Source organism: Dromiciops gliroides, chromosome 1 (genome assembly GCF_019393635.1).
Source record: "Dromiciops gliroides isolate mDroGli1 chromosome 1, mDroGli1.pri, whole genome shotgun sequence".
In the NCBI taxonomy this organism is placed as follows: Eukaryota; Metazoa; Chordata; class Mammalia; order Microbiotheria; family Microbiotheriidae; genus Dromiciops; species Dromiciops gliroides.
The window spans coordinates 251,786,469-251,810,598 of record NC_057861.1 but is presented as its reverse complement, the minus strand read 5'-3'; the positions used below and the strand labels follow the sequence as shown (position 1 = coordinate 251,810,598).

Below are 24,130 nucleotides of genomic sequence, written 5' to 3'. Positions count from 1 at the left end.
CATAAAACAGAGAACTTTTGCTCACCTAAGGCAATTACCACCATCATGAAGGATGTCCAGAGTATAACTCAAATAGAAGATTTTCTAGCAATGAAACAAACATTTTTCATATATTCCTTTTTGCACATAACATTGTGGTGATTGCATCAAGCCCTGAAACAGTGTAGGATATTCTAAATGTGGACCATCATAACACAAAAAACATTTGTTCTAACTACGTTCATATAGAAAAAACCAAGTGGATAAAGAATGTTTATCTACATTTTAGACTATATGATGTTGTTGGATGAATATCCCTCAAAGGTGGTCCATTAGTATCTATATCTTGGACAGATAAACTAGATATATAATGAACTATACACAAAACTAGACTCAGAATTGAAGGATAAAAGTTAACTTAAGTGTCTTTGGGAAATTACACAATTTTTTTTTTTAATGATCTCAAGCTTCTTCATGAAATAAAGGCCACCTTTTTTTTTTTAAACACTAATTTCTTCCAGTGATTCTTGACAGCTACAAATCAGGAAATACCATAATATTTGAAGAATTAAACTTGAGGGTTATCAACAAATCAATGGAAAATGCAAGTACAAGTAGGTTAAAATATATTACCAATGAAGAATTTCTTAGGAAAAGTGGTATATCATCAGAGGTGTATGACCAGTAGAGGACATGGGACAATCATGTAGGGAAAGCCAGAGGTAACCAATAGATAATCCACATATTCCATTGGTGTCCATGCAATGTCAAGACATCTAGTAAAAGGCCATGAATAGGGGGCAGCTAGGTGGTGCAGTGCATAAAAGTGCTGGCCCTGGATTCAGGAGGACCTGAGTTCAAATCCAGCCTCAGACACTTGACACTAGCTGTGTGACCCTGGGCAAGTCACTTAAACCTCATTGCCCCACAAAAACAAAACAAAACAACCCCCCCCCCCCAAACCCACCAACACATGAAGTGGAGGCCCTGTGGAAAATTTACAGATGGAAATAATCATAATTATCAGCTATTAGAAGTAAAACTACTTTAGCAATATTCATTTGCACAAAACAATGTGCTAAGTTAAAATCTTTTTAAAACAGATTGTTACTTCTTTTTTAAACAAGTTAGACTTTTTTTTTTTTAACATTCAGGGATGCAAAACCAAGCATTATTTCCTTTAAAGAAAAAGCAAAAACAACAATTCAGATTGGTCTCCTAATTAAGGAATATAGCAGTTAGTCTCAGCCCTCTTCCTCACCAATGATTTATACTGAATTTGCTGCTAGTGTCACACTTAATTACAATCTAAATTAAAATTTTTAATTGTCTATGGGTTTTAATCATTCATATTGGTACTGTTCTCTCAGTATCAAAACTAAGGACTCTCTGAACTTGGAGCTATTAAGAGCACCTTATCTACATAAAATTTTACATTATGATCTTGAATACATTTGAAGAGAATTTCTTGGGGAGGGGGACAAAACTTCTCCAGGAAACAATCAAAAAGAGAAGTGGAAAACTTGAATTCCAGTTTTGACAATCTCACTTTAGGTTCAAGTAAAGGAATTTCCTTATAACAAATTTAATACAGAAAGGAACTTAAAGATCATCTAATATGTGCAATTTAAGATTCTAAATGTGGATTCTAATCTGTTCCCCCAGTTTTGGGGGAAACTGACTAAAATCACTGATAAAACAAGTTTAGGTTTTTAAGGGTTTATTGAAAAATAGAAAGAAAAAGATTGAGAACAGAATCCCAACAGCCTGGCATTCCTATTTTTCCTCAAATTTCCTGTGAAGTCCTCTGCCACCGCCACCACCATCAAGTCAGGAACCCAAAAGCGCGAGAGCTCTACGCGCAGGCTCCCTTTCCTCCTTCCTGTCTCCACCCAGAAAATAGGAGGCTCCTCAAGTTGATTGGTTGGTAGCCTTGATAGACAGCACCCATGAGTAAACGTCATTTCCTGATGCCAAGGAAAAGCCACAATGCCTCTGAGGCATTTTCATCATGGCGGAGCTTTCCCACAGCAAGTCTCCAGTAGGTGGCATCAATCCAATCATTACAAATACAAAGGTCTTCATTTTACAACTGAGGAAACTTAAGACCAGGCACTGAACTAAGTTCTTTACAATTATTAATTCATTGGATTCTCACAACAATCCTGGGAGGAAAGTGCTAGTCATCCCCACTTTACAGATGAGGAAACTCAAACAGAGGTTAAGTGACTTGCCCAGAATCACACAGATAGTAAATGCGTGAGATCACATTTGAATACAGGTCTTCCTGACTCCAAGCTCGGCACTGACTTGTCCCTGGTCACATAGCTGGTAACAAAGTATTTATTCAAACAGTTTTGACTCCAGACCCAGAATGTTTTCCCCACAACATAGACTACAAAAACAAAGTATATATTTACATGTGTGTATAATGTTTCTTAAAATACTTGCTACTTTGTATCTCAGAAACTGGACATAATGGATATAAAGTTGATTCTCATGATTCTAATTCAGGTTAATTTGGTCAAGTTTGTAAACATTTATTAAGTGCCCCTAATGGAGCAGGCACTGTGCTAAGCACTAGGGCTATACTAAGAAAGGTCCAAAACAATCCATGCCCTGAAGGAGTCCAAAATCTAACAGGGAAGACAATAGACAAACAACTATGTACCAAAAAAAAAAAAAAAGCTATCTAGAGAATATATTGGAGATAATAGCAAAGGGGATGCATTAATATTAAGGAAGAGGAGAGATTTCTTGCAGAAGGTGAGATTTTAGCTGACTTGAAGGAAGTTAGGGAAGCTTGGAGACAGAAGGAAGAGGACATTTCAGAAAAGGGAAACAGCTATTGAAAATTCATGGAGACAGGTGATAGAATGTCTTATGTGTGGAACAGCAAGGAGGTCTTTCATAACATCATAAAATACATGGATGAGAGTAAAGTGTGAGAAGACAGGAATGCTGGCAAAGGCCCAGATTATGAAGGGCTTTCAAAAATAATTTATGTAAATTGTCATATATAAATTATGTATTTATTTAAGTTTATATACTATCCTATATCATAGATTGTGATATGCTTATGTAAGTTCTATATTATATACATGTATAACATATATAAGGTTTGGTTTATATGATTATGTAGGGCTTTGGAGTTACAAAGTATTTTCTAAATATTTCCACTTTTGATTCTCACGAAACAAATAAATGGGATTTTATATTTGATCCTACAGACAATGGAATTTTAAAAATCGGTGGTGATGCGGCCCGGCCTGCATTTTGATAGCTGAATGGAGAATGGATTATAATAGGAACAGACAAGGGCTAACTAGAGGACTATTGCAATATGTGAGGTGATGAGGTCTTATACCAGGGTGGTGATGGCAGTGTCAAAGAGAAGGGACTGTATTAGAGCAGGGTTTCTTAAAATTTTTCCACTCATGACCGTTTTTCACCTGAGAAATTTTTACAGGACTCTGGGTACATAGGTATATAAAATAGAGATACATAACCTTTTACTATTGCCAATTTTTTTTTTTGCCACCCCCACATTCAGTTACATGGCCCCATATGGAGTCGTGACTCACAATTTAAGAATCTTTGTATTAGAAATGTTTCAGAGCAGGGGCGCTGGCCGCACGAGTTTCCAATCTTTCCCTGCCTGCGCGCCCACTGGGGACCCAGACATGAGGGTCACGGCTCTGATCAGTGGTGTTAAGGATAGCTGCTATAATATGATGCAATGTGTTGCTCCTGGGCATCAGATTGTTGCTTTAGCAACCTTAAGACCAGCTAAAAACCAAAATTGTTTTACCATCCTACCAGACTGAGAGAAGACAATTATATTTGTAGGTTTATTGTTGTGCACTCAGATTATTTTGCAAATAAAAATTCAAATGTAAATCTTAAAAAAAATGTTTCAAAGATTTTGAAACTGTTTAGATACAGGATGGGTGAGAGGGAGGAACTGAAGATGACATAGGCTGAGGGTCTGAGACTGAGAGGATAATGGTAACTTTCAAACAGTAACAGGGAATTTAGGAAGAAAGGAAGGCATGGGGTTGGTGGGGGAGAGAGGAAGATTGTGTTTTGGAAATGTTGAGTTTAAGAGGTCTATGGCACATTTAGTTTGAGATGCCACACCAGAGATCAAGAGAGAGATTAGTGCTGGATAAATAAGCACTGAGATCTAAGCATCATCTGCATGGAGCTGATAATTTGATCTCCAGAGATCACTGGGCCTGGAATCTGGAAGCTTAAATTCAAATCTAGCCTCTTTTACTTACTAGCTATGAGACCACGGGAATGTCATTTGCCTCAGGCTTTTCAAATGCAAAATGAAGATAACAGCTACCTCTTAAGAGTTATTGAGAGGATCAGATGAGGGTATTTAGTAGAAACTCTAGTTTTCTTCCTTCTAATCTATGGAAACTGTTCTGATCACCAAGTGAAAAAGTATCTAGAGGGAAAAGGGTTCAAGATAACCAACTGTTTGCAGGAGTGGCCTAGGAGATGCAGCAAAGGAATCTGAGAAGTCTCACAGGTACAAGAACCAGGAGAGAGTAGTGTAACAAAAACCTAGAGAGAAAAGAATATCAAGGAGAGGATTACTGACAAAGTCAAAGACTGCAGTGAAGTCAAGAAAAGACTGAGAAAAGGATATTAGATTTAACAATCAAGAAATCATTGGTGGCAGCTAGGTGGCACTGTGGATAGAGCACTGGCCCTGGAGTCAGGAGTACCTGAGTTCAAATCCAGCCTCAGACACTTAACACTTACTAGCTGTGTGACCCTGGGCAAGTCACTTAACCCCAGTTGCCTCACTAAAAAAAAGAAAAAAATCATTGGTGACATTAGAGATCAGTTTCAGTCAAACGATGAAGCTGAAGCCATATTTCAGAATTGAGAGTGTTAAAAAAAAAAAAAAAAGAGGCTGGGGCAACTGATTATGGATGTCCATAAGGAATTTAGCCACTAGAGAGTGAGCTGGGATGGATGGATCAAGTCAGAGATTTTTAGTTTGTTGGTTTGTTTTTCATGATGGGGGAAACATGGGCATGTTTGCAAGGCAGTTGGGAAGTAGGCACTAGACAGAGAGAAATTTTAATATAAGTAACAATGCAATTATTATTATTTTTAAAATAACTTGATTTGGATCCAAAGGACCCAGGTTGAAATCTTAGGCATCATTACTAACTGTGTGACCTTGGACAAATGCTTTCACCCCTCTAAACTTCCTGTTTCTCACTTGTAGAAATGAGATGTTTAACTGTGCTCCATCTCTAAAGTCACTTATGACTCCTCTATAACAAAATAATGTTACCATTTCTTACCTCATTTAATTAATCTTAAGCTGGATATTTCTCTGTTGGGGGCACCAATAAAAATACCAAAAGATATTTTGCACAGGCTCTAAAATAAATTAGTAAACATCTTGTTGTTAATAATAAGTTTAGTAACAATAGCACAGATGGGAAATCCCTAGGAGAGCTAAATGTTCATAGTATAATGAAGAGAAAAAAAATCCATACAAAACACATTATAAAAGTTCAGATGACTCACCACCTTATTTGAATATGACTTGGGGGAGAGAGAAGCTTATGAAAATATTCAGATTTTACTGGAATCATTAGCATGTCCAGTCATTACATTTCCAAATGATAAAAGCACAGTATAAATTTAGATTAATTTTAACAGAAAAGGTGTTTTAAGTTAATTGCTTTGACTATTACTTAACATAAGGCATATGTAGAAAATCTTTTGTAGATGTCAATAAGAAATCTTCATATAAACAAGGTGGTCCTAAAGTCTTAAAACTAAATGAAAACTTTTATTTTATTCTACATAGAAATACCTTCACTTTATTTTTTTTAATGTCAGATAAAAAGTTTTAAAATGGAACAACTTTGGGGAAAAAATTTCTGTCATGGATTTTCAAAGTGTAAATTACACATACGGCAAATATTTTTTTATAGCAAAAGATTTCTAATTTGAATGCTAAGTATTCAGAAAAAAGGACAAGATATTTATAAAAGGCTGTTATCAGACAGGGATAAAAACTGATGAGAATAGTGTAGGTCTATTCAAGTGTCTGGTTTTGTTTGCTCATTTGTAAATCAGCCCTATAGACTGACTAGTGACTATTCCATCCCAAACAATCCTACAACTGGGTCAGCCATTTTCAAAAATACCATAGGCATACTCCCACCTTTTTTCACTGATTCAAATTACCAATGCAATAGCACAAGATGTAGTATGTGTCAACAAACCACACAGAAATAAAAGATTAAAAAACCCACTACTGACAAGCATTTATATTTAACTTCTTTATTTTCTTCAGAATATTTTAATATTGAAGCCCAAATTGTTACTTTAGGGAGAGGGAAACAGAGAAACATGAAAAAGACAAACATTTCATTTAACTTATGGTATTGTGAGCAGTCACTTTTGTAGGCAACACTTTTTTTGTAGAAAAAAAACAAATAAAAAACAAACAGCACCATTAAAGAATGCATGATCCCTGAATTTTAAACAAAATACTGTCTAAAAAAAGTGTTAAAATGCTTCTTGCAGGCAGTCACATTTAGTCAGGTATCAAAGCAAGCATAACACAGTATTAAATTGTAGCAGTCCCATTGAAATCAACTGCTCCCCCTTCTGAGGAGTTTGCAAACCATTTCTGAGTTTTGTTTTTATTTTTTTTTTTCCTGTGGGAATAGTATTTTCTTTGGTAGAGGACTGAAGGAGGGTTTTACTTTTCTGTATGCTGATATAAAATGTCTATGTATGGTGCAGGGGCACTCACCCCAAGTCTGTATTCATCATGCATGTTATGTTGGGGTTGATTTCACATTTTGCTGTTATACTGTAGGAGTAATACTGCCTTTTAAAAAAGGCATTAAATGGCTAATGTCAAACAGATGTAAACATTCAGAATACTGACAACGAAAAAGAAAACCACACGCGTGCACGCACGCACACACACACACATACACACACACACAAAACCCTGTACTGGAAATGTGAATCAGATTAGGTTTCTGTGAAGTAAGGAATGGTGGGGGCTGTGGGTGTGGAAGAATATTTTACAAGCAGTACAAGAGAATTATGGCAACCAAGTAAAGCACTTTCTTTGTAACATTCATTTACAGTACAAATACAACAAAGTTATTCTACAGACTAAATTATTCTGTGACTATCAAATATAGTACAAAGAGAAATAGTATGTGCTATAAAAAAAGCAGCTCCTTTAAATTAGACTAAAAAATGTTTTCTGTTGGTTTGACAGTGACAACACATGAGGGCTGAAGACAGGATTTTAAAATTCAGGAAACATTCTAGCTACGTAGGCCCATGGCAGCCAAGTACTGTCCACATCATTCTCTGAAAACATATGGATAACCACTGGACAACTTTGCTACTGTCACAGAATGTCTACATATGTTCTGCAGTTTCAATAGGTCAGTTCACACCTGGGAGATGGTCATGGGCCTGAATCTTGTGGAGATGGAGCTTCTGAGCTTGGCCAGCATTCAAGTGTTTATCTTGGTACTTTACCATACTTTGTAGAAACTGTTCAACCAGAGGCTACAAGAACTCTGAAATTGTGCATGTGTTTGTAAAATGAATGAGGCTGCAGCATAGAGTACTTTTACCTCTGATGGCATTGGAAAGCACCATATGCACCGATTTATTCTACTTTTATGTTAAACTGAGCAAGGATCTCTAGGGTCCAGAAATCAACTACAGGTTCTCTAGCTCACCCCTACAACACAGGCTACCACAGGGAGTCTGCTGAGTAAAGAGGTTCAACCTCAATAGTCTCTTTTCTTCAAGTTAACCTACATTTTCCACGGACTACATCTCAGCAAGTAAACAGTATATAAATAGGGCGCTCAGTTCACCAAACCTTCTATTTTTCTCACTCTGGGGAAGAAAAGAATCTTCATATTGGAAATGAACTTTGCAGTAGGACACATTTCTTAGGATGCTCCTTGGTACCTTACTGTCATTATACACCTCAGGTATATGCATATCATGAAGGTGAGGGAGGGGAAACAACTTTTCTTCCTTCCCCTGCTCCAAAAGTGCTACTTAGGATTTTTTTTTAAGAAGGAAAACAAAACAAACAAACAAAAGGCAAGTGTGCAAATATTTTTCTTCCTGATGGGGATACATTAGGGTGCAAGAGTCCACAGGTATGACAGGGCACATATCAAAGCCCACATGTTAACATTAACCAAGAAGGAAATGGGCCAACTACCCCATCTTTACTCAAAGGGGGCAGCTGGTACAAATCAGCAAAGAGAAACCCTATTGGCTTAACTTATATATGTTGGCTTTTCTACATGCATTTGATAGCTACCTGCAGAATATCTGACCCCTCATGTTGCTTATTACTTTGTTAATCTCACTATTTTTTTTTTTTTAGTGTGTGAACATAGCTGCTCAGTGACACCAAACTGCATAAGCACTAGGCTAGAAAACTAAACTGGAGCAAAACCAGAATGGGCAAGAAGAGGCAAAAATCAGCAAAAGTTAACTTTGAATTTGATTGCGCTCCGATTTAGGCTACAGAATGACTAAATACATAACCATCAACAGATTCTTAAAACCTAGTCAATGAAAAATTAAAGATACAAAAGGACACTTTTCTTTATCCCCCAAAAGCCGCTTGCAAGCAATATACAAAAATGACTGAGCTGATAAGAATGAATTTAGTATCACATCAGTTGCATTCATATCTCACATACAAAGTGCAAATGTTCTGTTGGTTAGAATTTCTCTCAACATTGCATATCAGTCACTGCTACAGTATTTTTGAATCTGCTGGTGTAAACAGAGCCTCATATCCACATCGTAGCCAAAGGGTTTGGAACTAGGATATGTGCACTCCAATTTCCTAGGGAGTGTTCACACTAAGATACACTAGCATCTTCTTAATGTCATTCTGCTCACCCGGGGAATGAAGTTCTTTGCTCTGACCCTTGTAAAAGTTAAATACAATATGATGTGATACAAAACAAAAGACACCACTAAACTGAAGCTTGGCACAACCAGAGGAGCTTAAAGATCTTCTGAAGTCTATCCTGATTCCTTTGGAATGGATTAAGTGCACTCCTAACTTCTTCAACGATCAGTTTTATGGGAAAGATAGTAGCAAAAGTATTGAAAAGCTGAATATCTTCACAAAAAGAGGCATTTGTAGAAAGTATCTTTCCATATTAGTAATTTTTGTTAATCAAAACTGACTTGGATCACCTAACAAAAGGAATTTGGCAATATAACAATAAATATGAGGGAAAACATTTTAGAATCTTAAATTGCTCATTTTAGTCCACTCTTAAAACAAAATCTAAGGGAATGGTATAGCATTTACATTATTAAGATAATCCCACATGTAAACAGCCAGGTGGTCCTACCTAGACATCAATTACCATTTCTCCTATGTTTTTGTGTTTATTTTAGTGGTCACAGCCACATCAGTGGGTGAGTTCACTTGCACTCCAAATTTTTTTGCTAATTTGGAGTAAAAAGGGTACACTACATTTTTCTTCCTACAATCTGCATGTGCTTTTGTGACTAGAGCCCCCAAATTACAACTGTTTTTAGATGTGATGGTAGCAAAAGCTTTTGGAAAGTAGCTACAGAGTCCTCAACATGCATATTGTATTGGTTAAATACTGATGGTCATTTTAAAAGATACAGTATCCCTTTCTCAAAAAAGCACTCCCACTCCCCCAACACTAACCATGTCTGGAATTAAATTAAGAAAAAAAAATTTAAGCATGCATTATCTAGAAGTAATTTTTAAAATAAGGATTACAAATTCAGAGTCAAATATATTTATACAGACAGCAAAATATGAGAAACATTTTGTTAAAAAAGTGTTTTCTACTAAATTAGCCCTCTAGTTTGAAATTTGCTTTCATCATCAATGTCAACTTAAAAGGTAGTGTCTGTCTGGCCTAAGTGGAGAAGCCAGAATTCAGAAGTGTCATTGATGAAGGGCCACTATCACCTTTCCCTTCAAATTCTAATAGCTAATGAATGTATTATACTGAATAAAATGGAAAGCATTTGCCGTATCTATCCATTTATTCACCTATATGCAACATACGTTAATTGGAGGGATTTTTTTTTTTCATCTTGCTTCAAGGGTTATGCATGAAGCTATGAAGAACAGTATATAGTATAGGAGCCAAGAACTGGTTACCCTGGACTTAATAAATTGGTGTGGCCAAGGTTACATTATTGGCTCTATGAGACCCACTTAGGATTGAGGATGGATACTTTCTTCCCCAGATGGATAAACCTGTGCAAATCTCTTAAGAGGCCAAGCTATTCTACTGCATTAAGTGTTTGGGAGGGCTAAATGTGGAAATCATTAACAGTTCTTTTCGTTCAACTCTTACCTCTCTTAATATCTTATGTGAGGCTCAGCAAGCAAATAACTCCCTAGTCACACCGTTAAATTTGATCCTTCCCCCACTTAACATGACTGGGCATAATCCATGGTAAAGGTAGGTTCAGGTAAGGAATTAGTAGGACAGCTAACTCTTGCAATTGGTATTTCAGGGTAATATTCTAAACCATTTAAAAGAACGATCTCCCTCTTCTGACTTCATTTTCTGTTGAAATTAATCAAAATAATCCAATTATTTATCTCAGGGCATTTCAGATCAACTACCTAGGAAAACATAGTACAATGTGTCCACATTGGCAGGTTGTTTTCAAAGCTGGGAATGACACTTCTTAATACCCTTTTTTTTTTTTAATCATAGTAACCAAGCTTATTGAAAACAAAAACAAAACAAAAATAAAACCCACATACAACATGCCACTGAGACATTTCTGATGTGATGCATCCTTTTCAAGAGATATAATAAGGCAAAGGGGGTGGGGAAGGGAGGAAAGGAATCCATCTGTGAAGAATATAATCTTCACTAAAATAAAATAAATTAGAATTATAGAAAGCACTGCAATTTCATCATTTCCGTTTCTGTTGTTTGGCTCCTCCACAGGAAAACAGGATACCGCACCTTGGACTTGGCTCCTATCGGACAACCAGGCAAGCTACACAGAGTTTGGAAGGGCCTATGCAGTCGTCGTGGCAGAAGGCTCCACAGCCCTTGCACACAATCATGGCTTTCAGCCTGCACGAACATTTCAACTCTAGCTCATCTGCATTGCTGTTGTCAGCAAAGTTTTGAACTGGAATCTGAGCATTCTGGGTAGAGAGACCTGTAGCAGTGCTAGAAACACTTCCCAAAATTCCAATGGACTTTTCAATTGCAGAAGCTGCCCTTTTGAAGCTTGTGCTACCAAAGTGTATAGCTGGGTAATTTCCACAGAGCTGCTGTGGTGGCTGTGGCTGTGGTGGCTGTGGCTGTGGCTGCTGTGGCTGCACCTGCATTTTCTGAGCAGCTAATTGGGTAAAAGGCTTTTGTGGCTCAGAAAGGATATAGGAAGAGAAATCTGCATTTTTTAGCCCAAAGGCTTTTAACTGTTCTTTCACTTCATTTTGGTCATAAGACACTTGCTTCATACTCAGTTCACAGCTACTCAGACCCTCCTCAAAGGAAAGAGGTTCAGATTTTATATTGCTACATATGCCGGCTGGCTGTGGCCAACTAAGTCTTTTAGTGGTTTCCATAGTAACTGGTGGTTGTTTTTGATCAGGTGGAACTTCTGCATTAGGAAGGGGAGGTGGTATAGGAGGAGGGGGAGGAGGTGGGGGAGGGGGTGGAGGAAGGGGTGGTGGTGGTGGTGGATGCACCAAGGCTTTATTCTGGATGGCATGTGCAGTGCTGCCTATGTCATCACCTTCCTTAATGGGAATACTGGGTGATAACACACTGGCCAACCTTAACTGGTGAGAGGTTGTTGGAATTCCAGTCTCTCCCAAGCCCTTCTGTTCCAGGTGCCTGTTGAAGGCAAATGCATGGCAGCCAGCTGTGGCCTTGGAAGAGGCCTGCAACAGAGCAGCTGAAGGAATGGGGCCCCGTGCAGTCATAGGCATTTGGTAAAACTGCTGTCGGTGTGAGGTACTGGTGTCGGGGTGAAAGCTGCCATTCTTGTCAACGTGAAACAAGTTCTGCTGGAAGCTACAAGGAGGAAGGAACCTCTTCTGCTGCTTCAACTCAGGGCTGTGGGCAATTCTGCTCTGGGCTGCATGTTTGCTCATCCACTCTTGCTTAAAAGGCTGGCCGTGCCCCAGTTGATTCATGCTGGAGTTGATGACACATGGTGCCCCTTTAACATCTGTGTCCATCAACAGCTTTCCTGGTTCACATTTCACTTGAGCGTGTTCCCCCACAGTCCTGGCCATTCTCTTTTTTGGGTGGTTTTCTCGCTTTCTAATTTGCAGCGGGACCAGAGTCCCTGCCAAGTAGCCCTTACCATCTGGATTTGGAGAGCTAGCAGGAGTTTCAACGATATTCCTCTCAGACGCTGTTTTGCACACTGAGGGACTTTGCAGAGGCAAGGGAAGTCGGTGAATTTCTAGCTTGGCTCCTAGTCGAGGCTGTGGCAGTGCTTTTTCTAAAGGCAGGTTGCCTTGTAATAACTGTGTCACTAGAGGATTGTTGGCTTCTACAGAGGACAGACGACAGCTTGAGCTTCCTCCACTTGGGACTCTCTTTACTGATTCTGTGGCCAGTGACAGAGTCTCTTCCATGGTACTGGAGACAGGTGCCTTAGAGTTTGGGGTCTGCTGTCCACCTGGGGTGGCTACCTCAGCCTGGGTAGGCATTTCTGGTACAGGGAAATCTTCAGTGTCCATTCTAAAACACTTTTCAATTTCAGGGGTTTCTGACTTCACAGGAAGAGCAATTTTTGCCATAAGATTCCTAGGGTGTAACTCTGAGACATGGGCATAGCTAGAATGTTCTGTTTTGATAGTCTTTGGGCAATTCTGCTCCAGGTACTCCTTATGTTTATTTGTAGCAGTTGGATGACTGGCTGCAGGAGGTTCTGTACTCATTACATCTTCACTGTTCCAGCAGATCAAGTTACCTGTATTATACTGATTGCTACAGGCAGTGTCTGCTTCACTTTTGAAAGAAGTGGGGCCTTGTAACTGTTCAGCAAATCCATGACTAGGTGTAGTCACCTCACCTACTTTGTCAGGAGAAGAAAGAGGCAACTCCCGGAGATGGGTGCAGGTGGAATTCAATGGTTTGCCTTCTTGCTTTGCCATATTGGTAGCAATGAAGCCCAAACCATGTTCCATGTTTTCCCCGGTTGTTGGTTCAGGCCTGTTGATAACAGACACTTGAGGGCATGCCACATTTTGTAAGGCTGTTTCTGATCTCGATGGCCTGCTCTGCACATCTAAGCCAGTTTCTGCATTTTCAATGGAAACTGTAAGTGATAAGCTGGAGCTCAGTGTGGCACTGTGATCGACAATGACTTTACAGGGAATCGATCTGTTCACTGCTGCTGGTGTATAGCCTCCGGGAGGGTGCTGAGGTTTGCCAGAGAGATCTGTCCTGCTTCTGACACCTGTACTTTTTTCCAAGCTTTCAGTATCTAACTTGGTAGGGCTGTTATAAGAGCTTATTGTTAACATGTTTCCAGTAAACAAAGCAATAGGTGGGCATTTAGTTGAGGAGTCTGTGACCGCAAGCCGATCACTGCAGCTCAGAGCTGCTCTCACAGTGGTGCTCATAGACATGCTGGCCTGCTCATCGCACCCAGACATGGCTACCTGATCAGAAGGAAATCTGCCATTGGCTCCCACTGGGGGAACCAGGACAGAGCTGGGAGGGGCATGATTTGGCAAATTATTTCCAATGGAGGGAGATGGCACAGTGGTATATTGACTGGAGACTAAATTACTATTAGCACTGTTGCTCACTATTGGCAACCTTTTATCATCAACAGAGTTTGGTAAGACAGAACCCTCTGTGGAAGTCGGAACAGGAGCATTATCGATACATTTTGGTACAATGGCTACACATGTAGTATCAGCTCCCTGGATGGTTTTTAGCATACTTAAGTTACAAGCAGAGCCTGTAGTGTTTGTACTGTCAACTGACATTAAAAGAGAGGATTTATCAACAGAACTTGCAAAGGGAAGTTCTTTAATTGTTCCCGACATGGCAGTGTTGCAAACAGACACAGGGACAGAATTTTTATTAAAAAGAATGGGCATACCACTATTTTCAGAAGAGGTAGATGAAATAACTTTCTCAGACAAATGTGACATAGGTATATTTTCATCAGAACTGTGCAGAGAGATGTCAGTAGCAGTTTCTGGTAGCTTAGCAGGATTAAGTGACTGCTGCAATAAAGTTGTACTCTCCCGGAGGGGAGTGGACTTGTTGCTAGGAGACCTGCAGTTTGGATTAACTATAATGACACCAGTTGAACCCTCCATCTTTGCATCAGGAGAAGATGAAACTTCCAGAGTGGGAGGCCCATCCTTTGAGCTAAGCTGTGGCAACCTGGCTTCTTTATTTGTCTGGAGTAAGTGTGCTCTGGCTTGATGCTTTGCGAAGAGCTTGGCTTTTGTTTGTTCTTTGATGTGTGCGAGGGTCCTGGTCTTCCCACCTTCACCTGGACTCCCCATAGCTCCGGAGACTATGCTTGCAGCAGCAGCCACTGCAGCTGCAGCAGCTGCCTCTCTCTGAGCCCGAGCTTGTTGGGCTCTTGCCTTGATATCTGCTAGGGTCCTTGCACCTGTGTTCCTCCCTCCACTAATTGAGGTGCTAGGGGATGCTCTAGACTCTGGCTTGGAGACTGGCTGGCTCTTGATAATAAAAGGAGGCCCAATTTTTGATAGCTGGATCTGAAGAAAAAAGAAAAGGGAGGGAGAAATAGAAATATTATTTTTCTACTACAATGAATATACTTAACGATTGCATAGTGAAGGACAAGCTGCACTTTCGTCACATTTTTCTTTTTAAGAGGAATAAGAAATAACTAAATCCTTGTGATGGTCAGGTCTTTAGGGCATAAAGACAGGCTGATTCAGCTCAGCACAAATATGAAAATGATAGAGTTCTCTGTCACTATTCATCAAGCATTTTCTACCTGCTTTTAATCTACTTAAAAACCAAGAACTGCAGTCATTTGAAATAAAAGAAGCAAGTACTCTTTATCAACACAGGAAAACAACTAGAAAAACCATTTAAAAAATTGTGTCTGTGGTTGGCTTAAACTCCTCAGGGGTATTTAGTTTTTAAGTGACCTTGCTTTCTAGGTATTAAGAACTAACTCCCTAGCTAACTGACGTTTGCCTATTCTTACTGTGGTTTATTTAAAACAAATAAACAAAAAACACAATATGCTGACTTGGTTAGGGGACAGTTTTTTATCTCTCCTTCTGTCACCAATGATAGGTATCCTTTTCACCTTCAGAATGCTCCTCTCAATGGTACAATTGGGATAAGTGTGGTGCTTTACTTACCTCACAGGGTTTCTGTGAGGATTTAAAAAAAAAGGAAGTACAGGCAAAGTGTTATCCTATTCAGGATGTAGGAACAAGATAGAGTGTCATTCTTGGAATTAAGGAAGACCTAAGTTCAAATCCAGTTTGTCACATACTCTTTCTTACTGGAAAAAAGAGGCATGAAGTGGTTCCTATTTCATAGGTTGGCCATGAGGCTCAAATGAGAATAGAGGAAAAAACCTTAAGGTCTTTAACAGACTACATGTCTGTAAGTGTTGTTATTAACAAGAACAACAACAATAATTATGAATTTCTTAAATCGTAGTGGGTAGAGAGCCAAGTTCTGGAGTCAGGAAGAGCTGAGTGCAAGTCCTTCCTCTGACACATACTTGCTGTTTAATGCTGGGCAAGTCACTTAACAATTCAGTGCCCCCAGAGAACTACCTAAGAGTATAAACAACAGAACATCTGCTGATTTTTATCAATGGTCAGATTTCTTCACTAAATATTCCCTATACCACTGAAATCATAGGTCTGAAGGAAAAAAGGTGTGAACTGAAATTACAGGTATCATTCTTTATCTCTAATAAAGAATGTAGGTCACAGCTTTGTCTGAATATAACAAGGCACCCTCCTACTGAGTACAAATGTCCACACACTGTTGTTCACCTCTTCTATACTAAGACTTAAATCACCTTAATTTCATTCCTTGACCAATATTTGACATAATGAGATAAATCTAATTTGACATAATGAGGGATAAATCTAATATCTAAAATCTTTTCCCACAGAAACATATCATACTCTAGTGACAATAAAAACACTGAACTTTCTTTTGGATAACATTTTAAATGAAATGTTATATTATAATAATTTGTCACCATATTCTGTTGAGGCCTAGCAACTTTTTTTTTGCAACAAACATTTATTTTATTTTTTCCAGCTACATGTAAGGGTAGTTTTCAACATTCATTTTCATAGGATATAGAGTTCCAATTTTTTCTCCCTCCCTCCCTTTCCTCCCCCCTCCACAAGACAGCAACCAGGTTATTTATGTACAATCCACAAGTGCTCTTTTTATCAGTTCTTTCTATAGGGGGCCTAGCAACTTTTCATGCAATGGTTTTGATATTGAAAAGGGTGAACAATAGAATCAAAAGATTATACTTTTAGAGCTGGAAGGGACCTTAAGATCTTTGAGTTCAAACTCCACATTATACAGGTGAGAAAACAGATTCCGAGAGGTTAATTACTTGACCAAGGTAGTGAACGGAAGAGCTGAAATTTTAACCCAGGTCTTCTGACTCCAAATCCAGTGTGCTCTTTCCACTATACCAAGAACTGAGCCTTATGAATTTACAGAATTGCAGTTGTGGAGAATACCTTATGCTTCCCCAATATAACAGGACCATGGCTGTGAGACGCTATCATGTGCAAGCAGGAAAGCCATTATTTAGGACAACACAGCCTCCATGAGTTTTCTTTTTTCTTCTAGGTATAGACAATATCCTAACTTGAGGGGGAAAAATTCCATCACTCAGAGCCACTTCACTCCCATTACTCAAGATGCATCCATTTTCTACCCACCACTTCTGTGACTAGATGGATTAGGATAATACATCTCAGACCCTTTGAAACTCTTCCCTGAGTTTATCCAACTAGGAAAAAAAAAGGGAAAATAAAACTAGATAAACATAAAAAAGCTGGAAGTCAAATCTATAGTAATTGCCCCTGACCCTTCTCCTCCTGAGTAGATGATTCCTCCCAAAACCTCCATTCTACCTCCATGGTAGATCACCTAAGCCAGCCCGGCCTCTCACTGCTCTCCGGGCTGTGCTCCAGACTTTCTCTATCATGCCCTCTCTCAGGTACCTTTGTCTCTTCCCCCCTACCCTTTCACAGCTACCTTTTATGCGTTGTCTTCCCTATTAGATTGTAAGCTCCTTGAGGGCAGGGACTGCCTTTTTTCTACTTATATTTGTACTCTTAGTGCTTAGCACTGTACCAGAGCACATATTAAATGTTTAATAAATATTCATTGATCGACAAAAAAAGAAAAAGTTTAATGTGTTATTTTACTTGCAGGTCTTGTAAATATGTGGATTTGTTGCAACATTTTTGTTTGTTTGTTTGTTTTTGGTGGGGCAATGAGGGTTAAGTGACTTGCCCAAGGTCACACAGCTAGCAAGTGTCAAGTATCTGAGGCTGGATTTGAACTCAGATTCTCCGGAATCTAGGGCCAGTGCTCTATCCACTGCGCCACCTAGCTGCCCCTAAAGTTCACCCTTTATAACAATGTATGTTTATAGAATCACAGAAATGAAAGGGATCTTTGAGGCCACCTAATCCATCCTCTATTCAACCTAAGAATCCTCTTGATAACATCTCTGGAAAATGGCCTATCATTGGCAGAATGTACTATACATAGGAGAAACATACTATTTATTAAATGAATGGTCATCCAATCTCTGGCTTATGCACTTCCAATGATGGGGAGCTCACAAAGGAACAAGGCAGCCTAGCTATAATTATTCAAATCAGAATCTACCTTCTGGCCCTGTTTACCCATTTATCCTATCTCTATTCTCTAAGGAAACACTGAACAAGCTTTTTCTCCTTCAACATAGACTTGATATAAATGAAGTCTATTATCAATGTTGGTTCCTTACTTTTCCAACCCCGCACTCATTTTCCCTTCTCTCAATGATTTCTAGTGACATGGTTTTAAGTCCTAAGTTTAAATTCATTCAGGTTGCTTTCTTCTGAATGTTCAATCCATTCACGTAGTTTCTTTTGGTTTGCTTATGTAAGACTCATTTTCATTAAAACTTTGGTATTTGAAAGCTGAGACCTTCATGAATACATGATGCCATGAGCTTGGGTTATGTCAGATAATTTTTTTATATATCTATATTAACTCTCAATGCTTAGGCTGTTCAAAGTTCTCTACAGCATTTTTGTTATTGTTTGTTCTTGAATAGGACAAGTGACATCAGGAAGGTGATGTCTTGACTTCCAAATGGATTAGATTTATGTAAGGAGGAGTTATGTAAAGTCATCAGCCTCACTCTCTCCTTCAATGTCATCTGAGTCTAGTGGCAAGACACAGATCAGGATGACTGGCAATGACCCCAGATGTGGTGGGGAACCTTGGCCTTTTTAAGCTAAGGTCTTTCCTAAGTCTCAGTCTGTCAGAGGCAACACCCATGCACTGATTTAAGGTTAGGTAAGAAATAAGGCAAAAGATGGCCTAGTTTGCCATTACAAAAGAATCAAAGTGGGAAGGGAAGACCCTAAGAGTTTCTGGCCAGAACAAAAACAATTGCTATTTATACTCATTCTAAGCCATCAGAATCCAGACAATGATGAAGACTTGGGCTGGAATCTATTATAGGCCAATCAGTGAGAGCCTGAGTGATTTGGGTTTAAGGCATGCTTTATCCATGTATTAAAATTGACTTCTTACTACAACCATGACTACTAACATTTATATAATACATATTATAGGTTTGCAAGGCTCTTTACAAATTTTATCTCATTTTATCCTCACAGCAACTCCAGGGGTTAGGTGTTATTTTCCCCATTCTACAAATGAGGAAATTGAGGCAAACAGAAATGATTTGCCCTGGATCACACAAGGATTAAGTTATTGAGGTCAGATTTGAATTCAGAATTTCCTGACTCAGGACACTGAAGACCTGCCCTGAACCATACAACTAGGCAGTTGTGAATCTGCAATAATAAAACTTATGTCTCATGCCTCCCTGAACAAAATCTTATAATCATCAACATTTATTGGGATGTGTATGTGGGGGTGGGGAGGGACACATGAAGCAAAGATTTCTGGACAGTAAGGAATTATCCACTTACCAAGTCTAGAAAGAAGAGGGGGTGCATACAATAAATGGAAAGTTATTTTTGTTTATGAAATGTAGTCAATGGCTACCATCTCCTCACTGTGGTGGTTAATTAATAACCAAGAAAACAATCTGATCTATGCAACTTATTAACAAAATAGGCATAATAAATGGGTCAATGAACTCTCCAGTCAGTCCAAAGACCCCAAAACTGAGTGATACAGTGACTACAGGGACAGATTTTTATTCATTAAAAATAATTATTAAGTTATTTATTCAAAACAAACAAAATCAATTAATAACGAGAATATAATTATCCAGGATACAAGCCGGGATATAAAATTAAGTAATCTGATTTCTAATTGGAGTAAAGATTAGGGGCTTTCCAAGTTGGAGGTGGGGGTGGGCAAGGTGTTGGTGTCTTTCTTTTCCCAGATTTGAGAGATGCTGATTAATTGTATCTACCTGCATTTATGAAACAATAGATGCCTTATAACCTCTAGTTTCCCATGGATGATTTGCAGAAAAACAAGATGGAAGAAAATGCATGTGGCAACACAAGATGGAGTCAGTGTTCATAACATATATTCTAATTAGTTTTCTTGATTTCCATACCAAACTAACTCCCTTCACTCCATCATCATCACCCTGTACAGGTATTCAGACACACAGAGACGGTATAGAAGTCTGTCTCTCTCCCACCGTCTTCCCCCTCCATCTGTCTCCACCATGGCCCATATTACTTCCTGTTTCACCACTACTGAAAGAAGCATCAGACTTGACTACATGATTATGCTAAGGCATTATTAAATTGCTCTAGACCGTCCATAAAGTGAATAAATGCATTCCAGAGTTCCCTGAATGGATAAAGAGACTGGAACAATGTCCCACTTTCTGTCCCTTTAAACGATTGTAAGTGTTCCAATGCCTTACCTTGAGAGGTGGTACCCTGGGCTCCTCCCGTGGAGGCTGCTCTTTTTCAATCGGGCTGGTGGCTGAAGCACTACGAACTGTCTGATCATCTTCTATTCTAGCTCTCTTCTCCTTACAGATTCCAAAACTGTGCTGTTCTACAGTTTTCCTCTTTGAGATCTCCGGTTCCCTATTTTCATTTCTTATCCCTTCTGGTGACTTGGCGGGTTCTGAGGACTTAGAGGAATGGGAACTCTCCAATCGAGTCTGTGTGTTCCCCTGCTTGTGTGTTTTACTTCGAGATCCTTCAGAAAACGAAGCCTTATCTAATGAGGTATACTGTTTGTCATGTGACTTAGCTGGAGGAAGCTCACTGTTCTTACCCATGGTGCCTTCAGATGAAACAGATCCTTCAGGGGGTGAAGCTGTACCCTTCTTTTCAGTTCTTTGCTGGACATTATGACTTTTAACTTTCATCACTTCCGGAGGAGAGAGTTCTGGAACAGATGCAACGCCAGACTGTTCTGTTTCTGCAGGAGATGGACACGGTTGCTGATTCAGGTTTTTACTGTGGGCATCCTCAGATGTAGAAGTTTCAGGGCCAACAGGTGGTGGATCTAGCTTAATCGTTTCAGGTGTACTCGGATGCATTGTCTGATGTGTCATAAGGCTCTCTCCTGGAGGTTGAGAAAGGGTAGAATTTTCATCTTTGAGAGGGGAGAGGGGTTCTTCAGACATGGAAGGTGACTTTCTTGGCTGATGGATAAGCCTATCACTCATGGAAGAACTGGAAACTGGAGATGTTTCTGAAGGGACAGGTAAACTGGTTACAAGGGATGTCTCTGATGTCAGAAGTACTGAAGACACTGAAGAGGTTTCTGATGTCAAAGGCAAATCAGACATTGGTGATGTTTCTGATGTTAAAGGCAAGTTAGATACTGGGGAGGCTTCTGATGTCAAAGGTAAATTGGACATGAGGGATGTTTCTGATGTGCCAGGAGAAGTGGACATTGGAGATATTTCTGACATCAAAGACGCATGAAGATTTTCATCAGCAGGCTTTCTATTACTATCTGTGTCAGTGTTTTCAGTGCTGGACACCTCAGAACAAAAGGTTGTTTCAAGGGATGCTGGAGTACAGGGCTCTTCTGAAGTGGACTGTGTTTCCCCACCTGGGGATGTGAGACTAGTGGATGCTCCTTCTGGGCTCTCTGAAGAGAAGGATGTTTCAGAAACACAAGCATTTTCAGAAAGCTGTTCATCAGGATCACTCTGTAGCTCCATATCCACAGCAATGCCTTCAGCTGGAAACAGTTCTTCCGTAGCAGGAGGAATATTCTGTGTTTCTGGGATACTGGGCTCTTTTGTGGACTCTGGCTCCTTATCTGCTGTATTCCTGACAGAATTCACAGAGGAAGCAGAAGGGGCCGGGGATTCACAGTCATCTAGCTGATCAATAACAACAGCCATTTCTTCCTGAGGGGATTCCAATTTCTCTTCCACCTTCATTTCGACATGAGGCAGTGTATCTAAGACATCATTCATCATGATGCAGGCGTCTACATTTTCTTCAGCAGGCACTATTTCTGCCTCTTCACTTGGATTTGGGGGGCTCCCAGATTCCTCGGCAAACTCTGTTTCTGTCTTGTGATTTTCATCCTGGCATTCACAGATAGTGGTTTCTACCTCTTCTGCAACTTCTTCCTGAATCACAGATTCTTCAGGGATCAATATATCCTCTGACTCTGAATCTGCCATGATATTCTTAATTGGAACTTGTTCCATGGAAGCACAGAAATCAGTTTCTAGAGAAGGTGGGATTTTTGTGCTTTTTGGCAGTTGCTCTTCAAAGGTTAATGGTGTAGATGGCCCAGGCAAACATGAAGACTCACAAAAACGAGTATTTTCGTCACCATCACTGTTTTCAACTGAAGTGAGCTTCATTGATTCTTCTCTTGACATGCCCAGCCTGAGTAGAAATTACAGACATTATGTTACTCTTCAATTATAAAGAATTAATTACATCACTTGACTTTTTCAGATGCTCTTTTAAAATTTTTTTCCACATAAATATTTTATTATTTTCCAGTTACATGTAGAGATAGTTTTCAACATTTGTTTTTATAAGATTTCTAGTTTCAAATTTTTCTCCCTCCCTCCCCCCTCCAAAGACAGCAAGTAATCTGATATAGGTTACATATGTACAATCACATTAAAGATATTTCTGTATTAGTCATGTTATGAGAGAAGAATCAGAGCAAAAAGGAAAAACCTCAAAAAGAAAAACAACAGCAACAAAACCCAATAGAAATAGTATGGTTTGATCTGCATCTAGATTCCACAGTTTTTTTTTCTCTCTCCTGGATTTGGAGAACATTTTCCCATCATGAGTCCTTTGGAACTATCTTGGACCACTGTATTGCTGAGAAGAATCAAGTCTATCACAGTTGATCAACACATAATGTTGATACTGTGTACAATGTTCTCCTGGTTCTGCTCATCTCACTCATCAGATGCTCTTTTTGACAAATTTCAATCTACATATGTTAAGTAAATACTTATTTTGTTTGGCCTAGTTTGTAATTCAATTTTCTAACAGTTTTAAAACTGTGACCAAAATTAAACCACATTTCTGGTTTAAGAATGAAGATACCCAAAGACTGCAAGCTTCTCATCAAAAGCAAGTATTTTGACTTATTCATCACTATATCTATCCCTCCATGGTGTCTGTCTCTGTCTCCCTCCGTCTCTCCCTCCCAACCTATGAATTCACTTGTAGAAGGAACCCCTGATGAAGAAATGCTTTTTTATCAATTCATATCCACAACTGGTATGCTACTTAGTCTTCAAGAACTGCCTGGGGCCCTGATGTTAAGTGTCTTGCCCAGGGTCAAACAGTCAGTATGTGCCAGAGGCAACCCCTGAACCCAAGTCTTCCCCATTCTAACACGGGCTTTCTATTCACTCTGTCATGAGGAGATTACAGTACCTCCAGTAAATATTTACGAATGTAAATTAAAACTAGCCATGTCCTTTGTCATACTCATTGCTAGGTCAGGTTTTCTATTTTTTTCACTGTGACACCAAGATAGGTGTTATTATACAATGGGTGACAAAATTATGGTGAGTAATTTCAGTACTTTACATTAACTGGACTAATATTTTTACAATCACCTGTCTTAATGTGCCAAGGAAAAATAAACACACATGAGAATGGGAATAACAGTAACAGAAAATCACAAACCACCAAAAAGAAAGAGAAGAAGATAAGAAACATCATTTATTGCTCTGGCTGTATTTTAAGATATAAAGTGAATCTGACAACAGAGAATTCTGCACTATCCCAGTAGATGTTAAGATTCAAAATCCCAGGGCAGCTAGGTGGCGCAGTGGATAAAGCACCAGCCCAGGATTCAGGAGGACCTGAGTTCAAATCCAGCCTCAGACACTTGACACTTGCTAGCTGTGTGACCCTGGGCAAGTCACTTAATCCCCATTGCCCCGTTTAAAAAAAAAAAAAGATTCAAAATCTGATGGTGTATTATAATTTAGAAGAAAAAAGACTGAGCTGCAAAAGTGTGAAGGCAAATTGACTAAGTTCCCTATGGTTGGTTTGTTTCTTCCTTAAAAGGTAACCTACTACACTCTGACTTAGCTTTGTTATGTTTATAATGACAAAAGTCTGGTACAATAAATAAATGGCACTATGTGTTTAGAATAGGGACTATATTTTAAATATCTTTCTAATTGGAAATATTTCTGTCAAAGATAGCAAACTACTAAAAACACTTTTTAGATGAATATGTGGCATAACTCTAGTGCTATTAGATGTCAGAAAATATTTTCTGCTAATTGAAATTAAATTATTGTGTAATAAATAAAGATAGGAAAAGAAGTGGAGCAGAGGCCCCAAAGAAAGGTCAAAGAGAAGGCACAATCTAACTTGAATAACAACCAGCAATGAAAAAAAAAATGGATGAATAAACAC

General features: G+C 39.0%; 1 protein-coding gene across 1 annotated transcript in view; it reads right to left on the bottom strand.

The window, feature by feature from the left end:
• Positions 1-6,316: 6,316 nt before the first annotated feature.
• Positions 6,317-24,130, bottom strand: part of ASXL3 (ASXL transcriptional regulator 3) — a 248,537-nt gene continuing 230,723 nt past the window's right edge. Inside the window, 2 exon segments of the mRNA XM_043988310.1 lie at positions 6,317-14,770; positions 20,164-22,111. Coding sequence (XP_043844245.1) covers positions 11,033-14,770; positions 20,164-22,111 — 5,686 coding nt within the window. The 3' untranslated portion in view covers positions 6,317-11,032.